Source organism: Bufo bufo, chromosome 3 (genome assembly GCF_905171765.1).
Source record: "Bufo bufo chromosome 3, aBufBuf1.1, whole genome shotgun sequence".
NCBI classification, from domain to species: Eukaryota; Metazoa; Chordata; class Amphibia; order Anura; family Bufonidae; genus Bufo; species Bufo bufo.
The window spans coordinates 131,581,419-131,607,990 of record NC_053391.1 but is presented as its reverse complement, the minus strand read 5'-3'; the positions used below and the strand labels follow the sequence as shown (position 1 = coordinate 131,607,990).

Below are 26,572 nucleotides of genomic sequence, written 5' to 3'. Positions count from 1 at the left end.
ATTGTCTGAAAGTGGATGCCAGGATTTACCTCCGCATTGGGAATATAATTGTCCTATCAACCTTATTCCCGGAGCTAAATTGCCCAAATCTAGGTTGTATAACCTTATTGAACCCGAAATAATGGCCATGAGAGAGAGAGAGTATATTACCGAGAGTTTGGCTAAAGGACACATAAGACCTTCCAAATCTCCTGTGGCAGCAGGGTTTTTCTTTGTTAAAAAAAAAGGACAGAGCCCTTAGGCCATGTCTGGATTTCCGTGAGCTTAATCGGATTACTGTCGGTGATCCTTACCCTCTTCCTTTGATTCCTGATTTGTTTAACAAGATTGTTGGTACCAAGGTGTTCTCCAAGTTGGATTTAAGGGGGGCATATAATCTGGTCAGGATCAAGTGTTTTGCTGTACAGGAGGTGCCGTTCTTGGGCTACCTGTTGTCATCCTCGGGTTTTCGAATTGATCCAGAGAAAGTCCGTACTGTATTGTACTGGGACCGACCTGAAAATCTGAAGGCTCTTATGCAGTTTTTGGGGTTCACCAACTATTATTGAAAATGTAATAAGAACTATTCGAGAGTGGCGAGACCCTTAACTGACATGACTAAGAAAGGGATTGATGTCTCAGTGTGGTCCAATTTGGCATTGCGAGCCTTTTCTGCGGTTAAGGAGTGTTTCGCTGCTGCCCCTATTATTGGTGCAGCCGGATATGTCACAGCCATTCATTGTGGAGGTTGACGCGTCCGAGGTGGGGGTAGCAGTTTTACCGCAGGGCCCGTCAACCGGCAAATGGCGCCCATGTGCATTTTTCTCTAAAAAAAAAAACTCTGCCGCAGAGAGAAAATACGATGTGGGTAACAGAGTTGCTTGCCATCAAGTTAGCTTTTGAGGAATGGCGTCATTGGTTGGAAGGGGCGATTCATCGATCACGATGATAAGATCACAAAAACCTGGCTTACCTGGAGTTGGCTAAACGACTGAACCCAAGACAAGCCAGATGATCTTTGTTTTTCACCAGATTCAAATTTCATTGTCACTTATCATCCTGGGGTTAAGGACGTCAAGGCAGATGCCTTGGGGGTGATTTTGAAAATCCAAGTCAGATACTGTCAGAGGGGGTGGTGATATCCGCTCTATACCCTGACCTAGAGGTGAAGGTGTTAGAGGCTCAGTGAGACGCACCAGATTCTTGTCCCTCTGGAAAATTGTTCCATCTGAATTGCATCACAAGGTGTTTGAGGAACATCACTGTACGGTTCTTACGGGACACCCTGGCAACAGAGCCACTGCTGAGCTCATTTCTCATAGATTTTGGTGGCCGGGGTTGCGTAAGTGTGTTGACGACTATATGTCAGCCTGTAGTACTTGTGCACGAGCTAAGGTGACACATACGCGGCCTTCCAGATCTCTACTTCTGTTGCCCACCCCGTCCAGACCATGGACTCATTTATCCATGGATTTTATCACTGATCTGCCTAATTCTATAGGAAAGACAGTTATTCTGGTGATAGTTGATCGTTTTAGTAAAATGGCGCACTTTATAGCATTGCTGGGCCTACCTAATGCTAAAACTCTTGCACAAGTGTTTATTGATAACACTGTGAAACTACATGACATTCCCTCTGACGTGGTCTCGGATAGTGGGACTCAGTTTGTTTCCAAATTCTGGAAGGCGTTCTGTACTAGACTGGGGGTACAACTGTCCTTTTCTTTGGCTTTTTATCCTCAGTTGAACAGACAGACGGAACGCACTAATCAGTATGGAGACTTACTTGAGATGTTTTGTCTTTGAGAACCAGGAGGAGTTGCCTTCATTTTTGTCTTTAGCACAGTTTGCCATAAACAATCGTAGACAGGAGTCCACTGATAAGTCGCAGTTTTTTGGGGCATATGGGTTTCACCCGCAGTTTGGCACATTTTCTGGTTCTGATTATTCTGGTATTCCTGAGGAGTAATGTTTTTCGTCACCATTGTCATCTCTATGGCGGAAAATCCAAAATAAGTTGGGCAACAAGTATAAACGTATGGCTGACAGGAAAAGTATGAATGGTCCGGACCTAAGAGTGGGTAATTCTGTGTGGCTGTTCACAAGAAACATTAAGTTGAAGGTACTTTCTTGGAAGTTGGGTCCAAGGTTTATTGGTCTGTAAAAGATCACTGCCATTTATTAATCCTGTAGCCTTTCGTCTTGAACTTCTTCAAGCTCTGTACTTTGTTGAAGAGATATGTTGAACCTTTGGAACGGTCTTCCTTGCCACCCGCTCCTGTCATGGTGGACAGGAGTTTGGAATTTCAGATCACTAAGATAATTGACTCTCGAGTTCTCCGTAGATCCCTTCAGTATCTGGTTCACTGGAAGGGTTATGGACCAAAAGGAGAGGATGTGGGTACCAGCATCCAACGTGAATGCCAGTCGTTTGGTTAAAGCTGTCACGGACGTTCCTGTGACAGGTACCAGGAGATCAGTGAGACTGGCAACACGTAGTTTGATCTGACAGATTCCTTGTGGATCAATTCCTGTCTGTGTTGTTTGTGGTAATGGCCACACCCCTTTGCCTCAGGTGTCGCTTACAGTCAGGTCCATAAATATTGGGACATCGACACAATTCTAACATTTTTGGCTCTATACACCACCACAATGGATTTGAAATTAAACGAACAAGGTGTGCTTTAACAGATTGTCAGCTTTAATTTGAGAGTATTTACATCCAAATCAGGTGAACGGTGTAGGAATTACAACAGTTTGCATATGTGCCTCCCACTGGTTAAGGGACCAAAAGTTATGGGACAGAATAATAATTATAAATCAAACTTTCACTTTTTAATACTTGGTTGCAAATCCTTTGCAGTCAATTACAGCCTGAAGTCTGGAAAGCATAGACATCACCAGACGCTGGGTTTCATCCCTGGTGATGCTCTGCCAGGCCTCTACTGCAACTGTCTTCAGTTCCTGCTTGTTCTTGGGGCATTTTCCCTTCAGTTTTGTCTTCAGCAAGTGAAATGCATGCTCAATCGGATTTAGGTCAGGTGATTGTCTTGGCCATTGCATAACATTCCACTTCTTTCCCTTAAAAACATTCTTTGGTTGCTTTTGCAGTATGCTTTGGGTCATTGTCCATCTGCACTGTGAAGTGCCGTCCAATGAGTTCTGAAGCATTTGGCTGAATATGAGCAGATAAGCATACAGTGGAGATTTCTGTGGAGTACACTGGATCGTATGGGATTTGGACAGACTTTTATCTCGTGGGTAGAGGTTCTTTACTCTAGCCCTAAAGCGTGTATCAGGGCGAATGGAGGTGTGTCTGCGAAATTCCAACTCCGAAGGGGCACCCGTCAAGGATGCCCCCTATCGCCGATGCTGTTCGCGTTGGCGATAGAACCACTTGCGGCCACAATATGTAAAGCCCATGACATACAGAGATTCAGATATGGTGGAGTACATAACAAAGTAGCTCTGTATGTAGATGACACACTGCTGTTTTTGGGAGACACTGAACGATCTTTGTCCGCAGCGATGAAGGTCATTGATAAGTTTGGACAACTTTCCGGCTTGACAATTAACTGGCATAAATCGGTATTAATGCTGATAGATAATCAACCCAAATCGCAAGTGTTGGTAGAGAGTCAGATTCCCTGTGAGGAGAGGATTAAATACCTGGGTATACATATCTCACCTGACATTAGAGATTTTGAAGATATGAATCTAGTCCCACTGTTGAATAAATTTAGGGACAAATCTAAAGCCTGGTGCAAATTACATCTATCTGTAGTGGGGAGGGCGAATTTGATAAAAATGATAATGATGCCGCAGCTCTTATATATTCTGCATAATTCTCCAGTTTGGTTACCTAGGGACAAATTTGGGAAAATTAATACAATATTCAGAGAATTAATTTGGCGTAGGGGTCAACCCAGAATAAAATTAGAAACATTGCAGTATTCTAAAACGGAAGGGGGCTTGGCGATACCGAATCCCTGGATATATTATTTAGCTGCTCAGTGTCAACACTTCAAGGGCTGGCTAGACCTTGAGTCTACGGACATGACTAGCCAGATTTTGAGGTCACAGTTGCAAGGACAAGATATTATGTTATTACTGGAGGGAGCGGACATAAGAACTGAACGGCTGACTAGATCCCTGCGACGTGCAATGTATACAGTATGGAACAAGGTAAAACAACTTAGGGGGATCAGTGGACTTACGTTGTATACCCCTCTATGGGGAAATCCGATGATGCCAGAATTTAGTTCCCTGGACGGGTTTGAGATTTGGAGGAGAAAGGGGGTGTTGCGGGTGGAACATTTATTAGAAGGGGGAGTTTTTCGAACATTTAATACTTTGCAAGAAGTATTCAATATTCCCAAAGCACACTTTTATAAGTATTTGCAAATAAGACATGCAAATGACACTACGATTAAGAATGGCTCCATGATACCACAACGTGATTTGGCGCTTCAACTTACTCTCTCTAGAGGAGAGAAGAAAGGGTTTATTTCCGCACTCTATGGACTTCTGTCGGATGAACAACTAGAATTCCACCCGCTATCCAGAATGCGTAGATGGGAGCGAGATATAGGTGAAATCTCAAAAGATTAATGGGAAGACATACTGGAAGCAATACCTTTATCATCTTTAAAGGGCTTCTGTCACTCCCCTACAGTCATTTTTCGGCGATTTATCAATATATAGTGCTCTTACTCTTTTTCGCTCAGTAGTTTCTTCATAAAACAGACTTTTATAATATGTAAATTATCTCTCTACCAGCAAGTAGGGCGGCTACTTGCTGGTAGCAGCCGCATCCTCCTTTCATAAAGACGCCCCCTCCTCATGTTGATTGACAGGGCCAGCGAGCGCTCTCGTCCTCTGGCTGGCCCTGTCTGCGTTTTAAATCTCGCGCCTTCGCCGTACCGGTCTTCAGTCGGCGCACTGATAGGAGGACGCTCGCTCGGCCGCTCCTTCCTCAGTGCGCCTGGTGTAGATGTGACATCATCGGCGCATTGAGGAAGGTGCGGCCGAGCAAGCGTCCTCCTCTCAGTGCGCCTGCGCCGACTGAAGACCGGTACGGCGCAGGCGAGAGATTTAGAACGCAGACAGGGCCAGCCAAAGGACGAGAGTGCTCGCTGGCCCTGTCAATCAACATTAGGAGGGGGCGTCTTTATGAAAGGAGGTTGCGGCTGCTACCAGCAAGTAGCCGCCCTACTTGCTGGTAGATAGGTAATTTACATATTATAAAAGTCCATTTTTTGAAGAAACTACTGAACGAAAAAGAGTAAGAGAACTATTTATTGATACATCGCAGTATAAGGATTTTAAGTAGCCAAAAAATGACTGTAGGGGGGTGACAGAAGCCCTTTAAGTGAGGGAGGGAAACTATCGCAATTATTCATATTCCACAGAGTGTACAAGACGCCAATATTTTTATACCGTCTGGGGTATAGATCGGATGCTAAGTGCCCAAGGTGTTCAGTGGACTCTGCAGATCTCTTACATATGTTATGGCAATGTATAGCATTATCACGGTTCTGGGAAAAAGTGTTGGAAAGCGTACAAAATGCGTACAGGGTACAAATACCAAAAGGACCCCAAGGTCTGTATCTTGGGGTATACTACAGAACTGACCACTGATAATGTAATTAAGATAGCGATAGGGCGTCTTTTATATGTGGCGAGAAAGTTGGTGGCGCAGCATTGGATACAAGCTGAGCCGCCGAGGTTTAATGAATATATAACCAAGGTTAATACCATGCTCTCATATGAAAGGATTATCTTCCAGAGAAGAGGTTGTCCGCCAAATTTGATAAATTGTAATAACCTTGAAGGGAATACGTGACTTCTACAAGGAATGATAGATAGAACAACCGACACTGGAATAGGAAGGGGGGGGGGGGGGGGTTGAACAGTTATATTGTAAATTTGTGTATTAGTGATATAGAACAGCAAGGGATGATCTATGCAATTAATATGTGGATTGCCTTAATTGTAAATTGAAAATTTAATAATGTAATGTTTATCAAAACGTTCAATAAAAAAAGATCTGATAAAAAAAAAAAAAGAAAAAAAAGAATATGAGCAGATAATATTGCCCGAAACACTTCAGAATTCATCCTGCTGCTTTTGTCAGCAGTCACATCATCAATAAATACAAAAGAACCAATTCCATTGGCAGCCATACATGCCCACGCCATGACACTACCACCACCATGCTTCACTGATGAGGTGGTATGCTTAGGATCATGAGCAGTTGCTTTCCTTCTCCAAACTCTTCTCTTCCCATTACTCTGGTACAAGATGATCTTGGTCTCATCTGTCCATAGGATGTTGTTCCAGAACTGTGAAGGCTTTTTTAGATGTCGTTTGGCAAACTCTAATCTGGCCTTCCTGTTTTTGAGGCTCACCAATGGTTTACATCTTGTGGTGAACCCTCTGTATTCACTCTGGTGAAGTCTTCTCTTGATTGCTGACTTTGACACACATACACCTACCTCCTGGAGAGTGTTCTTGATCTGGCCAACTGTTGTGAAGGATGTTTTCTTCACCAGGGAAAGAATTCTTCGGTCATCCACCACAGTTGTTTTCCGTGGTCTTCCGGTGTTGCTGAGCTCACCGGTGCTTTCCTTCTTTTTAAGGATGTTTCAAACAGTTGTTTTGGCCACGCCTAATGTTTTTGCCATCTCTCTGATGAGTTTGTTTTGTTTTTTCAGCCTAATGATGGCTTGCTTTGACAGCTCTTTGGATCTCCTCTTAAGAGTTTACAGCAACAGATTCCAAATGCAAATAACACACTTAAAATGAACTCTGGGCCTTTTATCTGCTCATTGTAATTGGGATAATGAGGGAATAACACACACCTGTCCATGGAACAGCTGAGAAGCCAATTGTCCCATTACTTTTGGCCCCTTAACAAGTGGGAGGCACATATGCAAACTGTTTTAATTCCTACACCGTTCACCTGATTTGGATGTAAATACTCTCAACTTAAAGCTGACAGTTGGCAGTTAAAGCACATCTTGTTCGTTTTATTTCAAATGCATTGTGGTGATGTATAGAGCCAAAAATGTTAGAATTGTGTTGATGTCCCAATATTTATGGACCCGACTGTATGTGGTCATTTTGCCTTCTCTATTTATTGTGGCTTCTTCCACCATGCTGTGCGGTCTATAGCTTCAGTCTTGTTTTGGATTGCTGGTGTTTGGATCTCTGTGGAGTTCCTGTGTTTCCTTAGCCATTTGAAGTTAAGTGTCTTCTTCCCCTTTTGGTAATTGTTTGGGTTTCCTTGTGTTGCTCTTTTTCCTGTCATTTGTTTTGGCCTGAAGGAGACTCCTGTTCATCCTACCGTTTGGAGGAACAGGTTGTCTCTTGTCCTGCCATTAGTTCCAAGGTCCTACAGGGCGAGTTAGGACCTTAGATTCCTGTGTATGAACTCACCCACCTCTGGGGTCAGTTCATATTTGCAGTCAGTCAGGACTTTGATTAGGGTTTTCTAGGAGGTGACCTGCTCCTTTCATTAGTTTCCAGGCCTGTTCCCTCTCACCCCTTGCCCTCCTACATTCAGTGTGGGTTTCCCTCCCACACCTAAGCATGACATCATGTATTCCACCTTCCGATACGTACTACTGGGCTCCAGCGCAGATCATCCACTTGTTCTGGGGGTACAGCAAGTGTTAAATTACATCACATATGGATTATACAAACACACATTTCTAATGACCTGAGCTCCCCTGTACAAAATTGATTTCTTTTACAGAAAACTTTTAATATAGCGTTTTTTGAGATATTTTGTTCGGCTAGTTTATCCAAAATTATTACAAGCCAAATAACTTTGTGTTACCAAAAAAATAAAACTTCTGCAAAAAACAAAAAAAAAACAAACAAGCCCTGATCTGGCTCTGAGAATAGAAAAGTAAAAAGGTTATAAATCTTGGAAAGAGGGGAGTAAATGGTTACTGAACGGGTTAAATCCACAGAGTTTTACTAAACATCATTCACTGTGCTGTACTTTGGAAGCAGATTTTCGAAGTGGATTCCACAGTGAAAATCTGCAAATTACATCAACAAGGTTTTCAAATCTGTTAACCAGTTGAATCTCCTAGCTTGATGAAGTATCCTTCCAGCACTGCTCTGCCTGCATTATGGTTCATGCACACGACCGTGATCGGCCTGGGAAACACAGTATGTTTGTCGCCTGCATCTCCCAGGCCAACCGCGGCTCCCCTGACCCTATCTGGTCACGGTGCAATTGCAGAGTGTTCAAATCATCATGTGAGTACACAGGAATACCCCCGCGATCAGATAGTGTGTGACTGTATCATAAATTACTATGATAAAGTCAGTTTGGGTCACGGAAGCCACAGCTGGCCAACGGAGATGCGGCCAACATACGGTTGTGTGCATAAGGTCCATAGAAAAATTCCAGCTCACCTTTAGTAGATTTAAGCAGTCCCTGGTGCACGGAACAGATAAGCAAGTCCTTTGGTAGAGAAACAATGATGAATGAAGTTCCAGCACTGCAAAATAATTGTTGTGTCGCTTGTCTCTTTTTTCGTGGTAGCAAAATTACAGCATGTGGATCAAACCTCACACTCCAACACCAGTTTATGCGTTTCAGACACTTAGGCCTTAGTCATATCCCAGGTAAATGTACATGAGACAGGTCCACTGTGGAATGATGCGGCATTCAGAACATAAATGCTGCAGGTTTGCTGCGGATTTCACCCTCAGCACTGCAATGGCTTGAAATTGACAAAGCAGTGAAAACCTACAACATGAATTGACAATCTGCAGATTTAAAATCGGCACGTTGTGTGGATTCTGTCGTGGACATTTTCTGCAGTGTCCAAATGAGTTTTTTTATTTTGTCAACTTAAAATGGTATGGGTCTACAGGAAAATATTAGTAATTTTTTTTTGCCATTGCCGTATCAGGACTGTCATCACTGCTGTATGCCTTTGCAAACCATCCTGCCGAATGTACTTACTACCCCTGCAGTGCAACTTACCCGTTTATATCTATCTTTAGCATCATAAAACCTGGTCCGTTTGAAGAGGTAGTTTCCAAACTGCCTTTCCGTAGTAGCCGTTTTCAGGACCTTTTCGATGGGGAATGCTGACTGTAGGAGCTGCAACAAAGAATTTTTCCTACTTACACTGCTTTTAATAAAAAATCCAAAAATAATATAGTGATTACCTATGAGGCATACCAGAGGTAAATTACAAAATTCATCAGATTCTGCTGTATCCAGGAAGTCCAATAACTCTATTTCAAAAAGAACGGTGGCAGTGGACGGTATAAGAGGAGGACATCCCATTTCCCCATACGCATATTTTGGAGAAAAAAGGAACCGAGACAGTTCTCCACGCTGCATGGTCAGCAGACTGATCTCCAAACCCAAGAGGGTGATGTCTGCAAGAAGTGAAACAAATGGAAACAATGAAATATAAAACTTCTATTAATCACACCGCTAATCATTTTATTAAAGGGTGCCCAATACATCAGATGATGGACTGCTATGCAGTCTGAGGGGTTTTCATTATGCTGCCGGTCATTTTACCAGAAAAAAAATAGCACTGCATGCTGCACCAGCTTGTAATAATAATAATAATAATAATAATAAAAAAATGTACTTATATAGCGCCACCATATTCCGCAGCGCTTTACAAGTTCATAGGGTTCATATACTAAACAAACAAAAAAATGGATAGTATGCAACTGAAGCACGAGGAGTCAGGGCCCTGCTCGGAAGAGCTTACAATCAATGAGGAATTGGGGGTGACACATAAGGTAGTTGATTGTGATAAGTAGGATTTCAGCCATTATTGAACAGATAGGAGTGGTGCCGACTGATCTGCTTGGGACTACTAGAGGATAAAGTTTAGCCCAGAGGAGTTGGTGGGGGAAGGTTTACTCTGGGAAAAATCATTTTAGGTAGCTTGATAAGCCTGCCTGAAATAGAAGATTACACTCACAGATAATCACTTTTCCATGAGCCCATGACAGCACCCCTGAGAGCCCGCCTCCATCCAGGACAGCAAACAGGAACTTCCGTGGAGAGCTTCTTAAGGAGGGACCCGGCCTCTATCCACCAGTTATTTGTGAGAACCTGTCCCAAAACATATACAACATCCAAAAACTCTTTTTGAATTATGATTTTTTTTATTTCTTTTTTTTGGGGGAGGGAATAAGTAGCGGGTGCTGTCATGGGCTCATGGAAAAGTGATTACCGGTGAGTGTAATCTTATATTTCCCTTATGCCCATGACAGCACCCTTGAGAGAAGACTAGAATAGAACCAGAATAGGGAGGGATAACCGCCTGTAAAACTTTCCTACCAAAGGATAGTTGATCCTTGGAGTCTAGATCTAGCTTGTAATGGCGGAAGAAAGTACAACGGGATTTCCAAGTAGCGGCCCTACAGATCTGCTCTAGGGAAGCTTTAGCTCCTTCTGCCCAGGAGGTAAAAATGGACCTGCTTGAATGTGCCCCGAATCCCAAGGGGCAAGGTTCCCCTGCCGAGGAATAGGCCAAAGAAATGGCTGCAACAATCCATCTAGATAGTGTTCTGGATGTAACTCTATCACCTCTGTTCTTTCCGGCAAACTGTACAAAAAGTCTAGAGGACTTCCTCCAGGGTTCAGTCATCTCCAGATACTTTAGGAGACATCTCCTGACATCAAGACAGTGTAACTTCCTTTCTTTTTCATTATTCGGAGTTTGGCATAATGAAGGTAGGATATGTCTTGAGATCTGTGAAAAAAGGAAACTACTTTGGGGAGAAAAGAAGGGTCCGGTTTGATTATTACTCTGTCCTCCAGGATCTTAGTATAAGGAGGAGAGGTGGAAAGGGAAGAAATTTCACTTACAAGTCTGGCAGAGGTGATGGCCACAGTCTTAAAAGTATAGTAACTTTATCGGCAGATCCTGTAGAGGTTCAAACGGAGGCTCCATCATACTGGACAACACTAAGTTGAGGTCCCACGGAGGAGCAGACATTCTGGATATTGGTCTGGTATGACTGACAGCTTTAAAAAATCTCCTCACCCAAGGATGGTTGGCTAAGGTAAAGTCAAAAAGGAGATTTTTTGTGAAACTCACCTGTAAAATCTTTTTCTCGTCTTTTCCATTGGGGGACACAGACCATGGGTTTAGCTTAGAGGTATTACTAGGAGGGAAACTATGCAAAAAAAGAAGCTCCTCCTCCTCGGGCTATACCCCCAGGCTCCTCCAGGAGGACTTCAGTCGTTGCAAAAGCAGTAGGAGAAGGAGAATGGAAAAACAAAATGGAAACCATCACACAGCACACCATGAGGCGTAAATGAAAAAAGGGGCGGGAGCTGTGTCCCCCAATGGAAAAGACGAGAAAAAGATTTTACAGGTGAGTTTCACAAAAAATCTCCTTTTCTCGTACATTCCATTGGGGGACACAGACCATGGGACGTCCAAAAGCAGTCCATGGGGTGGGAAAACAGAAAAAACCCAACACCGCCAGGAGAAGAAACGTCCAGCAGTCAAACAGGAACCACAGCCTGCAATACCCTGCGCCCAAGGACAGCATCAGCCGAGGCCAGCGAGTGCAACTGATAGAACTTCGTGAAAGTATGTAAGGACGACCAAGTGGCAGCCTTACACAACTGGGACGCGGAGGCGTGATTGCGTCTAGCCCAGGAAGCTTCCACTGCCCTTGTGGAGTGAGCGGTAATCCGAGACAGGGAACCTGGCCACGAGCGCGATAAGCCGCAGCAATAGCGGAACGGATCCACCGCGCCACAGTGACTTTGGAAGCCGCCAGACCCTTACGAGGCCCCTCGGGAATCACAAAGAGGGAGTCCGAACGACGGAAGGAGGCGGTAGCCCCCAGATACACCTTCAGGGCCCTGACGTCGTCCAGGAGTGGAGAGCACGTTCCTTGGGGTTTGCCGGAGAAGGACAAAAAGAGGGCAGGACAAGATCCTCGTTAAGGTGGAAGGGAGAAACCACCTTGGGCAAAAATGAAGGAACCGGCCGGAGCACCACTTTATCCTGGTAAAAAAATCAGAAAAGGCTCCTGGCAGGAAAAGGCGGCCAGCTCCGAAACCCGCCTGATGGAGGTTATGGCCACCAGAAAAACTACCTTCCAGGTGAGTAACACCAGCGAGACCTCCCTCAAAAGGCGCCGCCTGAAGGGCGCGCAGGACCAAGTTGAGATCCCAGGGGGGCAAGGGAGGAACATACAGAGGAACCGAATGCGCCACCCCCTGCAGGAAGGTTCTCACAGGTCCCAAAAAGGCAATGGACCTTTGAAAAAAGACAGCCAGGGCCGAAACCTGACCCTTCAAAGAACTGAGCGACAGCCCCACCTCGAGGCCGGACTGGAGAAAAGACAGCACCACTGGGACAGAGAAACGAAGGGGCGGAAAACCCGATTTCTCACAAAAGGTCAGATAGGCCCTCCAGGTGCGATAATAGATCCGTGAAGAAGCCGGTTTCCGAGCCCTGATCATGGTTCTCACCACCGCATCAGAGAACCCCCTCTTCCTCAGGATGGAGGTCTCAATAGCCACGCCGTTAAACGCAGCTGCCGTGAATTCTGGTGGAAGAGCGGTCCCTGAGACAGGAGATCCTCTCTGTCGGGAAGAGGCCACGGAACGTCCGCCAGCATTCGAGCGACGTTGGAGAACCAGGCCCGGCGAGGCCAATCCGGGGCGATGAGAATGGTCGGTATCCCCTCCGCCTCGATCTTGCGCAGCACCTTCGGCAATAGAGGAAGTGGAGGGAAGACATGGAGGAGGCTGAATCGCTGCCATGGAGACACCAGCGCGTCCATCCCGTACGCCTGCAGTCCCGAGCGCGGGCCAGAAACACCGGCACCTTGTTGTTGAGCCGGGACGCCATCAAATCCACGTCTGGACGGCCCCATCGGTGGCAGATGTCCTCGAACACCTCCGGATGTAGAGACCACTCTCCCGGATCCACCTTGGTGCGACTCAGAAAATCCGCCGTCCAGTTGTCGACTCCTGGAATGTACACCGCCGACAACACTGGAACATGAGACTCCGCCCATAGGAGGATGCTCGCCACTTCCCGCATCACTGCCCGACTGCGGGTTCCGCCCTGATGATTGACGTAAGCCACAGCCGTGGCATTGTCCGACTGAACACGCACCGGACGAGTTGCAAGGAGAGGAGTCCAGTGGGAGAGGGAGTGGAAAATCGCCCTCAGCTCCAAAACGTTTATCGGTAGACGGGATTCCTCCGTCGACCAGACCCCTTGAACTGTGAGGTTCCGGAGAACCCCTCCCCAACCGATGAGGCTGGCATCGGTGGTGACTATCGTCCAGGAGAATGGAAGGAAGGACCTCCCTGACGATAGGTTCAGGGGGGACTGCCACCAAGGGAGAGACGCCCAAACTTGCCGGGACAGGCGGACGGGAGCGTCCAGACCCCGAGAGGTCTTGTCCCAGAGGGCAAGGATCATCTGTTGTAGCGGTCGAGTGTGGAATTGGGCATACGGCGACCATAAGGCCCAGAACCCGCATGCACTCCCGAATGGTGGAACGCGGAGATCGTAGAAAGAGCGACACTGCCAGCCGAATCTGGGAGGACTTGGAATCCGGAAGAAACACCCGAGAAACCGAGGAGTCCAAGACCATCCCCAGGAAAGAGAGTCTCTGGGAGGGGCGCAGAGAGGACTTGGGGAGATTGATCAGCCAACCGAACCGTTCTAGGGATTGAACAGTGATTCGGACGCTGTCCTCGGCCTGTGGAAGAGACGGGGCTTTTATCAAGATGTCGTCCAGGTAGGGCAACAAAGAGATACCCCTGGTGCGAAGAAGCGCCATGAGAGGCGCCAGAACCTTGGTAAAAACTCGAGGGGCGGTTGCCAACCCAAAAGGCAAGGCGACGAACTGGTAATGACGACCCCAGACGACAAAACGCAGAAAACGATGGTGAGACTGCAATAGGGACGAGCAAGTAGGCGTCTTGAATGTCCACAGACGCGAGAAATTCTCCTGGAAGCAGAGAAACAATAACGGAGCGGAGGGACTCCATGCAAAACTTCCGCACCCGTAGAAACTTGTTGAGAAGTTTCAGATCCAGGATCGGACGCACCGACCCCTCCTTCTTTGGAACAACGAACAGGTTTGAGTAGAAACCTGTCCCTTGTTCTTTCGGGGGAACGGGGGAAATGACACCACGGTCCAGAAGAGAGGAGACCGGCAAAAGGAGGTCCGAGGCCCTGGCCGGATCCCCCGGAACGCGAGAAGGGAAAAAACGTTCCGGTGGACTGGACGCGAACTCCAACTTGTAACCGTACGTCACAATTTCCAGAGCCCAGGCGTCTTGAACGTGAGCCTTCCAAACCTGTTGAAAGGAGAGCAGGCGGCCCCCCACCACGAGGGGTGGGGGCACCCCTTCATGCGGAGGGCTGCTTGGGAGCAGGAGGACAGGCTGACTGCACCCGTGGTCGCTAAGAGGGCTGGGGCTTGAAGAAGGGCTTTTTGCGGGAGTCCTGGGATCCCCCGGCTGACGAGGACGTCGACGTCCTGGCAGTGGAGAAGCGACGAAAGGACTGGACCCGGAAACCTGAAGCCCAAGATCGAAAAGGGCGCTTGGTCCTGGGTTGAGGCAGATGAGTACTGTTGCCCCCCGTTGCGGAAGAAATGAACTCGTCCAACTGGGCCCCAAAGAGCCTGGACCCTTCAAAGGGAAGGTTAGCGAGGGAACGCTTGGATGAAGCATCAGCATCCCACACCTTCAACCAGACCTCCCTGCGCTGAATGACCGAGAGGGCCGAAATACGAGAAAGAGGGAGCCGATGTCCATCGAAGCCTCACAGAGATATTTAGAAGCCTGAGACATTTGGAGGATAAAATCCAGAGTGTCTGCAGGGGCGTTCTGCTCCGCTAGATCCTGGTGGTGGCGCTGCAACCACGCCGTAAGGGCTCTGGCGACCCAAGCCGATGCAAAGGCCGATTGCAGGGAAGCGCCTGCCAGGGAGAAGATGGACTTGGAAAGCGAATCCAGACGCCTGTCCACCGCATCCTGCAGAGAGGAACCGTCTAGGACGGGAAGGGCCGTGTTCTTGGCTAACCTGGCCACCGGAGGATCTACCTTAGGGGAAGAAGTCCACTTTTCCACTGTGTCAGAGGGAAAAGGGTAAAGCGTATCCATGCGCTTGGTGGCCGAAAATTTTTGATTAGGGCGGCCCCAAGCCTTTGATATGACCGCGGTGAATTCCTCATGAACGGGGAACACAGCTGACTCCGGTTTTTTGGGCGGAAAAAGGGAGAACTCCCGACTAGTGGAGGGAGGAGAATCCCCTTGGATATTAAAAGGTGTCACGGACAGCCGCCACCAATTCGGTTACCATGATGGAAAGCTTAGGCAGGGGTTCCCACTCCATGACTTCGTCCGATCCAGACAATTCCCCTTCGGATTTAGAGTCAACCGGGCATGCCTCAAGGCGGGGGGGGGAGAGAAGCGGAGTCATCCGAGGAGGAATGCTGCCGCTCACGCTGCCTCTTAGATGTCAGGCGCCCCCTGTGAGAATCATTGAGAGGAGATGGAGTGGTGGATGCTACTGGAGTAGTAGCTGTCATACGCTCCATAAAAGGACATGGCTGCCTTGGCAACTAAGGCCAGATCCGCGGCCGCACTAGACATGGCGGAAGCCCAGGCGGGTACCGCTGGTTCCGCAGGGGCAGAGGGGGGACTGGGCTGAGCAAGAGAAGGAGGCTGATCCTGTCCAGGAGCAGGGCACGAGTCACAGGTACCAGTGACAGAAAAAGGCAGAAGGCACACCTTACATGACCCCAGTGGAGCCTGAGAGGAGGCTTTGGCAGACTTAAGGGCCCCAGGTTTAGGCATGATGATATCCAAAGAGTAAAAGATCTCCTACCAGTTGCTGCAAGGAGAGCTGAAAGTCCTACCACCCAGGCAACAGCAGAAGTCTCCGGCGTAGAGAAGCAGGGGAGAGACACACGAAGCGAGGAGCTGCACGGCCGTAATCCAGCAGAGTCTCCGGCGTAGGGAGAGTCAGAGCGGGACGCCGAGGCTCCGCCCCCCCGAACGCGCCATCGCGGCGCGAAACAATTAATCATAAGTACACCCCTTCGCCCAACGCGGCGCAGCGGGGGTTAATAGATTGAGGGAGGAGCGGTCCACCGGCGGGTGCTGCGGAGAGCGCAGCGGCCATGGGCCTGAATTAATATGAGAAGCGCCATGAGAGGGGCGCCGATAATTGTAGGTGGGTAGGGGAACGCAGCAGCAGCAACAGCAGCAAGAATTCTACGACCAAAGGATAAGTCTTGATTTTTTTGAACATCAAGTCTATAATGGTTGTAGAAGGTCACATGGCCCACATGGCCGCTTTTCAGATCTGGTCTAAGGAGACCGAGGCCAACTCTGCCCAAAAGCATGACACAGCCCTTGTAGAGGGTAGCTCTTATTCCTGTAGGAGGAAGGAGATCCTTTTTAATATAAGTTGTTGCAATGACCTCTCTAGTCCATCTTGATATAGATGACTTGCTGGCCCCGTTTCCCCTGTTGGCACCTTGATATTGAAGGAAAAGTTGATCTGAGAGTCTGAAGGACTGTGGCTTTTAGGTAAGCCAACACAGTCCTCCTAACATCCAGGTTGTGGAAGTTCTTCTCTTTTTCGGTAGTCGGTTGTGGACAAAATGAAGGCAACGAGACTTCCTGATCACAGTGAAATCTAGAGACCACTTTGGGAAGGAACGAAGGGTAATGCCTTAGGATTATACGGTTGTCAGTATAGTTAGGTAAGGTGGTCTACAGGAAAATGCTTGTATTTCCCCAATCCTTCTCGTGGTGGTTATTGCCACTAAAAATACAGTTTTGTAGGTTAGTAGCTTCAAGGAAATTTTGTCCACTGGTTCGAACGGATGCTCCATCAATACGGAGAGGACTAAGTTTAGATCCCATAGTGGGATTAGAGAACAGACAGTTGGTAACATTTTTGTGGCCCCCCTAATGAAGCGCTTAATAAGGGGTGAGTCAGCTAATTTATTTTTATCTAAGAAGGCGCTGAGGGCGGATATTTGCACTTTTAGAGTGGCGGGTCGAAGACCTTTGTTCAAACCCGATTGTAAGAATTCAAGTATTTGAGGTATGTCGGGAAAAAGAGAATTTTTAAGGAAGGACAGAAAGGCTTTCCAGGTTCTTAAATACATTTTTTAGGTAATTGGTTTACGACTCAGCATAAGAGTGGAAATGACCTCATCTGACAACCCTTTCTTTTTTAAGACTGACCGTTCAACTTCCAGGCCGTCAGGTTGAGCTGTTTTAGTCCTGGATGATAAATCGGACCCTGATGGAGAAGGACATTAGTAGATGAGAGTCCAATAGAAACCCAAGGAAGAACTTTCTTCTGTCTGGGGACAGATTTGATTTTTAGAAATTTATGACCCACCCCAGGGTGGTGAAACAGTCCTGAACCAGGGAGAGATGGAGTCTGAGGAGTTCTTCTGAGCCAGATGCTATTAAGAAGTCGTCCAGATATGGTGTTATTAGAATTTTTTGGATATGTAGGTGTTTTATGACGTCGGACATGATTTTTGAAAACACTCTTGGGGCTGAAGAGAGACTGAACGGAAGGGCTCTGAATTGGAAGTGGCACAAATTTTCTCCCATGAAAACAACGATTTGTAAATATTTTTGATGGGGTGGATATATTGGAACATGGTAGTAGGCATCCTGTAAATCTATTGTTGCCATGAAACAATCTTGAGGGAGCAGATTTATGGTAGATTTTATGGTTTCCATCTTGAACTTTTTGTATATAAATCGACCTGTTTAGGGATTTTAGATTTATTATCAACCGAAATGACCAGTTTGGTTTTGGTACTAAAAAAGACTGGAGGATAGAACCCCTTTCCGTATTGATCTTTTGGGACCGGAAGGAGTACCTTCTTTTCTATTAAGGAGGAGATTTATGACTCTAGACCAAGTTGTTTTTGTAGAGTAACATAGTACATAAGAGGAGACAGCTTTTTGTTTATTGTGAACTGATTTAACGGATGGGATAAAAACTCCAGATTTAATCCTTCCTTTAGAGTGTTTATCACCCACGGGGAGGCATGGATTTGTTCCCACACAGGAATGAAGCCCGTTAACCTGCCTCCTACCCGACTTCTGGCATCATTGGGTGGGGCAAGAAGAACTTTCGGGGTTAAGTAGGAACCCTCTACCCCTGCCTTTTGAAGATTGCCCTCTTTCTTTTTGGGGTCCACTCTGGCCTTTCTTTGGTTCTGAAAGGAACGTCTCTGATGAAAGTACCTATTTTCCAGGGGGAATCCTTTCTTTTTATCAGACGCTTTTTCAAGGATGTCATCTAATCCAGAACCAAAATAATCTGTCCCCCTCACAGGGGATGGAACACAGGCGACTTTTTGAGCCTGAGTCCCCTGACCAGGATCGAAGCCAAATTGTTCTTCGGGCCGCGTTTGAAAGAGCAGCTGATCTAGCGCAAAGTTTGACTAAGTCAGCAGAGGCGTCCGCCAGAAAGTTGGATTTTTTTAACATGGGTAGGGATGCAAGGATTTCTTCCCTAGGGGTACCCGCAGCAATGTCTTCTTCTAACTGATTAAGCCAGATCGATAGAGTTCTGTGGCCGTACAAGTAGAGGCAATGCTAGGGCGTAGCATGGCCGTGTTAGTTTCCCAAGCCTTTTTTAGAACACACTCTGATTTTTTTATCTATGGGATCCCGTAGAAGGCCCATATCTTCAAACGGGAGAGAAGATTTTTTGGAGATGCGGGCAACCAGTGCATCTATTTTAGGCGTTTTGTTCCATAAATTAGTTTCGGACTCTTCATAGGGGTATTTCCTTTTAAAAGACTTTGTGACCGTCGTTCTTTTTTCCGGGTCTTTCCACTCTTTTGATATCAGAGATTTTATGTTGTTATGGATTGGGAATACCCTTCTACGTCTTTTTCCCAGACCCTGAAACATATGGTCTTGAATTGAATGTGACTCTTTAACATCTTCTATGTGCATAGTAGCATGGATGGTTTTTAGGAGACCGTCAGTTTCTTCTGGGAGAAATAAGGGCCTGCCTGAGCCATCCTCAGAAGAGGCCGAATCGGATTCAGAAACCAATTCTCCCTCATCAAGATCAAAAGGCAATTCAGAGGTATGGGATCTCTGGAATGTGGATGGTCGTGGAGATTGAGACGCAATTTTTAAGTCCACAGCCGTATTAACCTCCTCAATAATCGCTCTCAGGGACTCTAGGAGGGAGGGCGACTCCTCAGAAACAACCTTTTCTGTGCATTTCTGGTACAAGGGTTTTCTATTTTTTAAGGTAAAGGATTTCTTGCAAATAGCGCATTTTCTCCGTCCTGCTTCCTCACTGGCTGGCTTGGGAGTCATGGTCTCAGTGCCCTAAAAGAGAAAAATAAAGGGCAGTAGGACCATGACCCGATACTTGTACTTAGGGCCACCACCTCACCAGAGTGAAAACATTTTCCCATAACCATACTTCCCCAATAGTGATTCAACAGGGTTAGTTTACACAATAGGAGGTAGCATAATCATCCTCCAGGGGAGGAGGCTTACTGGGCTGAGGGCAGAGGCAGCGGGATCACCAGGCTTCCTAGCGGCGTCCTCCACTGGGGCGAGCATGGCAGATCCGTTTCCTGGCAAGCGGTGAGCGTGGGCTGGATGGCCGGCTTCATCGCAAATGCAGGCATCTCAGCCCTGCTCTTATCCCGGAAGTACGCCAAAATATCGCTAGATTCTCTTGCCCAAGGAGAATCTCGGCTGATTACATCATAGATCCTGCGCGATTTCCCTCTTCTCATGGGAAAATCGCGAGCCCAGGGATGCCTGCACGCAGGTCTTACTCTGAGCGACGGGAAAGGGAGGAACACACTTCCCCGGAAAACCCGTCCCCTGCACCAGCCCTCCCACAGTGGGGGATGGAAGGAATTACTTAAATTCTTTCATAGAATCCACGATTTCGGATTTCATCATGTTCTTGATACTTTGCATAAACGATGGGGACTCTTCTTCTACCATCTTATTAATACAGTGCTGGAAAAGCAACTTTTTCCTACAAGTTGCGCACTCCTTCCCACGTGTTTTAGAAGTCGCCTTCCTAGGGCTCTTTTTGATATTCTAGGAACAAAAAAACAGAATGGCCCTCTTAGAATAAGAATTTTTTAAGGAGAATGCTGGGGATTAACCCCCTTACCCCACCAGGAGTACCGCTCGTGTATCGTGGTTGTCATGGTCACCAGTGCGCTGACCACTCTTCTTCCATGGTACAGTCCAGGGATGGAGGGTCTTCCATAGACGAGGTCTGCAGACGTCTTTCTTTGGCTGGCTGGCACCCTTCCACCTGCGCACTGAACGGGGTTAAATACCCCAGGTATGGTCCTGTTGAAAAATCCGCCTGCCGCTCTTTACTTCCGGAACGCCGTGTGTGCCAAATACCGGAAGCGGCCATACGTCACTTCTGGTCTGGGCTTAATACGATAACAAGAGCCCCGCTCCGCCCCCTGCCTCTGTAATGCCAATAGGGGATGCGGCCTGCGAGAGGAAGAGGCCCCGGACCTCCTGAACACAGCCAGGAGGTTCCGGCGTGACAGCGGTACCTCCCGGTACAACTGGTACTGCGTGCAAATCACAACTCAGGATCAGGAAGGGTGGAATTCCAGACTTCAGGCGGCTCCTAGTGGAAGACTTATGCTGTACCAGGTAACTCCTATGGAATGGATATAAGACAAACACAGACGGGCCCTGCAGCCTTTGTAGCGCTCCACAGAAATGTGTCCTATCCATAGGACAGGAAACAGAAACTGGTGGATAGAGGCCGGGTCCCTCCTTAAGAAGCTCTCCACGGAAGTTCCTGTTTCCTGTCCTGATTGGAGGTGGGCTCTCTCAAGGGTGCTGTCATGGGCATAAGGGAAAAGATGTGTTTTTAAGGCACGTTTAAAAGGTGGAGAAGTTGTGGATTGACCTAGTATTCCGGGGCACAGTATTCCAAAGCGTAGGTGCAGCTCGAGAAAAGTCTTGAAGACAGGAGTGAGAGGTACGAATTATGGAGGCTATTAATCTTAGGTCGCTAACAGAACGGAGAGCACGAGCAGGGTGGTAGATGGAGATGAGGGAGGAGATATATGGAGGTGCAGCACTGTGGAGAGCTTTGTGGGTGAGGGTGAGAAGTTTGAACTGTATTCTGTGGTGGATGGGCAACCAGTGAAGTGACTGGAACAGACTAGTAGCATCAGTGTAGCGGTTAGATGGATAGAGGAGCCTGGCTGCTGCATTTAGAACAGACTGAAGGGGGAAAAGTTTAGTGAGAGGGAGACCGATTAGTAATGCGTTGCAGTGGTCAAGACGAGAATGAATCAAGGCAACAACAAGAGTTTTTGCGGTTTCCACCGTAAGAAAAGGGCGGATTCTGGCGATATTCTTGAGGTGCAGACGACAAAAGCGTGTAAGTGATTAAATATGGGGAACAAAGGAAAGATCAGAGTCAAATGTGGCCCCAAGACAGCGGGCATGTTGCACAGGAGCAGGGCCGATCCTAGGGTCACAGGCGCCTGGGTGCAGAAATATTTCTGGCGCCCCCACATGGGCGTGGTTATCTTACTAACTCCTCCCCTTTACAATGTTTCTATGGCAACAACTTCAGCCCCCAACTTCAGCCCCACCAATTTGCTTTGACAATAACTTAGTCAACGGCTTTGACAAGTCAAAATAAATGTCATGTGCCAGTAGCCAGAGCCCCCCCATATCATGTGCCAGTAGCCAGAGCCCCCCATATCATGTGCCAGTAGCCCCCCTTATGTGCCAGTAGCCCCCCTATGTGCCAGTAGCCCCCCTTATCATGTGCCAGTAGACCCCCTTATCATGTGCCAGTAGCCCCCCTTATGTGCCAGTAGCCCCCCATATCATGTGCCAGTAGCCAGAGCCCCCCCCTTATCATGTGCCAGTAGCCAGAGCCCCCCCCCATATCATGTGCCAGTAGCCAGATCCCCCCCATTATCATGTGCCAGTAGCCAGAGTGCCCCCATATCATGTGCCAGTAGCCCCCCATATCATGTGCCAGTAGCCCCCCATATCATGTGCCAGCCCAGTAGTCCCCCCTTATCATGTGCCAGCCCAGTAGTCCCCCCTTATCATGTGCCAGCCCAGTAGTCCCCCCTTATCATGTGCCAGCCCAGTAGTCCCCCCTTATGTGCCAGCCCAGTAGTCCCCCCTTATCATGTGCCAGCCCAGTAGTCCCCCCTTATCATGTGCCAGCCCAGTAGTCCCCCCTTATCATGTGCCAGCCCAGTAGCCCCCCTTATCATGTGCCAGCCCAGCCCAGTAGTCCCCCCTTATGTGCCAGCCCAGTAGCCCCCCTTATGTGCCAGCCCAGTAGCCCCCCTTATCATGTGCCAGCCCAGTATTGTACCTATATAAAAAAAAAAAAAAAAAAAATACACTTATACTTACCTCCAGCAATGCGATGCGATGCAGGCCGCCTCTTCCGTCTGTGTCCCTCGCTATACGGCTCAGGCGACGCGATGACGTCATCGCGCCGCCTGCACCGGCCTCTGATAGGCTGCCAGCACTAAGCCGGCAGCCTATCAGAGGAACAGGAGGGGACACACCTCTCCCTCCTCTGCCGCAGCACAGGCATCTGTATTGCCGTCCTGAGGACGGCAATACAGATGACTATGGAGATGAGCGCTTCCGCAATGGAGGCGCTCATCTCCTGCTCTGCCCTGCCGCCGGCCGCGGCCGCCCCCACTTGTCACCAGGGCCGCGGCCTTCAGGCTTGCCGGCCCACCGGGAAATTTCCCGCTATCCCGGCAGGCCAGTCCGGCCCTGCGCTCGGCGCCTTTCGGGTGACAGCGCTGGGGTGCGGGGCACCCACTGCACCCCGTGTAGGATCGGCCCTGCACAGGAGTTATGATAGTGCTGCAGACCGAAATTGAAATATCGAGTTTAGGCGAGTTAGTAGATGGGGGGGAAAGACAAGAAGTTCAGTTTTTGAGAGGTTCAGTTTTAGATACAGAGCTTTTCTCATAGAAGTGAATAAGGAGGTGATCACACATGTGCGCTATCTCTCCATTCAAATGGGGAGACCTCCATCTCTGGCAGTCCAACAGAAGTGAATGGAGAGGTGAGCACACATGTACACAAGAGCTCCATTCACAGAGGGAATTGGGCACCTCTGTTCTTGTGATCACTGGGGTCCCCAATCCCTGAAAGGATAACATTACGCTTTATGATATATTAGATGTAGGGGTGGGCGATATGGCCTAAAATCTATAGTGCGATATAAATGTAAGCATGTGCGATATGCGATATATTCTATATTTTAAACTTTTTATTTAATAACTATTAGCCTCCTTAGGGGCTAGAACCCTTGTCCTATTCACCCTAATAGAGCTCTATTATGGTGAATAGGACTTCGCACTCTCCCTGCTGCCCTGTGCATAGTGCACACAGCAGCAGGGAGCTGACTATGGCAGGCGGGGCTTGAGTAGCGTCCAGGCTGCTATGGTAACCGATCGGAGCCCCGCGATTACACTGCTGGGTCTCCGATCAGAAGCTGCCAACCTGGGGCCACTGCCTCCAATGATTTAATCGTGTGGAGGAAGGGGCCCGCAATTAATATAATACTTAGAAGAGGGGGAGTAGAAGGGAGGGGCTGTGGCCACTGCGGCATCAATGAATATAAAAAAAATAAAATACAAGAGAACTAAAGCTCATAAACGTCTAATAATGAAAAATAGTATACTTTATTCGTTACAAAATCAATTAATACCATAAAAAGGGGGATAAGGAGCAAGAACACCATCCCAGCAATACAGAATCTAAATATATGAACGTCACAATGACATACACAATGATTTGATAAAAAGAGAGTCCTAGTACAAAAAACGTCACAGCAAAATTACTGAACATGGAGCTACAGCAGGTGGTATCCCCAGAAGGTATTGTACCGTGTAACGCAGCAATTGACTGCTGTATACACCCACTGAAGCTATATCCTGACTAAATGAGACCAACCATAAGTATGGATGAAAATAGCACAGACTGACCAAAAGTAACAGACCGGAATGCCTGGGATGGCGTTACCCCGACGTGCGTTTCATACCTGACGAAGGTACGCCGAAATGTGCGTCGGGGTAAAGCCATCCCAGGCATTCAGGTCTCTGTTACTTTTGGTGAGTCCATGCTATTTTCATCCATACTTATGGTTGGTCTCATTTAGTCAGGATATGGCTTCAGTGGGTGTATGCAGGCTAAGGCCTCATGCACACGGACGTTTTTTTTGCGGTCCGCAAAACGGATTTCCGTTGTTCAGTGATCCGTGACCGTTTTTTCTTCCGTGGGTCTTCCTTGATTTTTGGAGGATCCACCGACATGAAAAAAAAGTCATTTTGGTGTCCGCCTGGCCGTGCGGAGCCAAACGGATCCGTCCTGACTTACAATGCAAGTCAATGGGGACGGATCCGTTTGACGTTGACACAATATGGTGCAATTGCAAACTGATCCGTCCCCCATTGACTTTCAATGTAAAGTCAGGAGTTAATATACCATAGGATCAGAGTTTTCTCCAATCCGATGGTATATTTTACCTTGAAGCGTCCCCATCACCATGGGAACGCCTCTATATTAGAATATACCATCGGATTTGAGTTAGATCGTGAAAACTCATATCCGACAGTATATTCTAACACAGAGGCGTTCCCATAGTGATGGGGACGCTTCAAGTCAGAATATACTAAGAACTTTGTACATGACTGCTGCCTGGCAGCACCCGATCTCTTACAGGGGGCTGTGATCCGCACAATTAACCCCTTAGGTGCCGCACCTGATTTTAATTAGAGGGGGGGGGGGGGGGGGGGGAGGCTGCACTGGCCACCAATGTTGGGGGGGTGATTTTAATTAGAGAGGGGGGGGGGGGTGGAGGGGAGGCCGCACTGGCCACCAATGAATATAATACTGGGGAGGGAGGGGGGCCGCACTGGCCACCAATGAGTTAAATAAATACAGGGGAGGGGGGTCTGCCCCCTCCTGCCTGGCAGCGCCTGATCTCTTACAGGGGGCTATGATACGCACAATTAACCCCTCAGGTGTGGCACCTGAGGGGTTAATTGTGCGGATCACAGCCCCCTGTAAGAGATCGGGTGCTGCCAGGCAGCAGGGGGCAGTCATGTACACAGTTCGTAGTATATTCTAACTTGAAGCGTCCCCATCACTATGGGAACGCCTCTGTGTTAGAATATACTGTCGGATATAAGTTTTCACGAAGTGAAAACTCAGCTCTGAAAAAGCTTTTATGCAGACGGATCTGCGGACCCGTCTGTATGAAAGTAGCCTACGGCCACGGACGCCAATCTTGTGTGCATCCGTGTTTTTTCACGGACCCATTGACTTGAATGGGTCCGTGAACGGTTTTCCGTCAAAAAAAATAGGACAGGTCCTATTTTTTTGACGGACAGGAAACATGGATCACGGCCGCGGATGAACAACGGTGCATTTTCCGTCAATGGGTCCGCACAAAATCACGGAAAACGGAACAACGGCCACGGATGCACACAACGGTCGTGTGCATGAGGCCTAAGTTTGTATTCAAGCATATTAACTATATTAATTGGTGGCCGAGTGGCCACAGTCCCTCCCCTCCTCCTACTCTCTGTTCTCATTGGTGGTGGAGTGGCCACAGTCTCTCCTCTCCTCCTACTCGGTTCTCATTGGTGGTCAGCGGCAGCCGCACACAGTGGGGAGGGAGGGACTCCCTCCTTCTCCACTGTGCCGACTCAGGATCACATGGTGCGCGCCGAGAGCGGTGCATGCCATGTTCTACCGCGATATGGCGATATAAAACAAAATCTCTATTCTTAGCCAAATTTATATCGTTTATATCGCATATCGTCTATATATCGCCCACCCCTAATTAGATGCATTAAGACTTTTCAGAGTCAATTTGCTTGTCTCTATATACTAGTAAAAATCACACTGTCCACAGAAGCATAGTTAGATACAAGCTCATTTTTACTACTGAAAGTCATAGTTTCCTATGCAGAATATTTTCCGAATGAGTCCTGCAATATAAGTGTATAAGTGACATCACTTCTCTCTAGAAATTAGTCCTAAATTTCCTAAATTCTCTCTTTCAGCTTAGGTCTGTTTTACATTTGTGGTAATGGCTATAATGGGGACGGGGGCGGAGCAAGAGGCTGCCGGACTAAAAGTACTGCATGTCCGACTTTTTTGTCCTGCGGCCTCTCTCCACACACTGCCGTGCTGCGCAGGAGCTCTCCCCCTCCCCCCATTGTCCCCATTATAGTCAATGGGGATGGAGCGACAGTCCGGCTGCACGGCGAAATAGCGGCAGGACGGATCGGGCAGGGTGAACAGCCTGTCTGATCCGTCCGGCCGCTAGTGTGAAAGTACCCTTAGTACTGCTGAAACTCTCTTCCTTCCACAGGTTAAGCTTGTTTCACATTTGAGGTAAGCAGATCCTGCAGGCTGTTCTGGACAGGAACAGCTGCTGGATCCGTGAATACCGGGCGCTACCAAGATACTGTCTGGCCCATTCACTATGATGAGGACCGGCGAAGATCCGGCCGCAGC

General features: G+C 47.8%; 1 protein-coding gene across 1 annotated transcript in view; it reads right to left on the bottom strand.

Annotated features, from left to right (window-relative positions):
* The window catches only part of FKBP6 (FKBP prolyl isomerase family member 6 (inactive)), a 70,886-nt gene that overhangs the window by 19,940 nt on the left and 24,374 nt on the right, over positions 1–26,572 (bottom strand). The window contains exons 4-5 of the mRNA XM_040423592.1: positions 9,191–9,393; positions 8,990–9,109 (exon numbers count right to left, since the gene is read on the bottom strand). Coding sequence (XP_040279526.1) covers positions 8,990–9,109; positions 9,191–9,393 — 323 coding nt within the window. The remainder of the gene's footprint in view (positions 1–8,989; positions 9,110–9,190; positions 9,394–26,572) is intronic.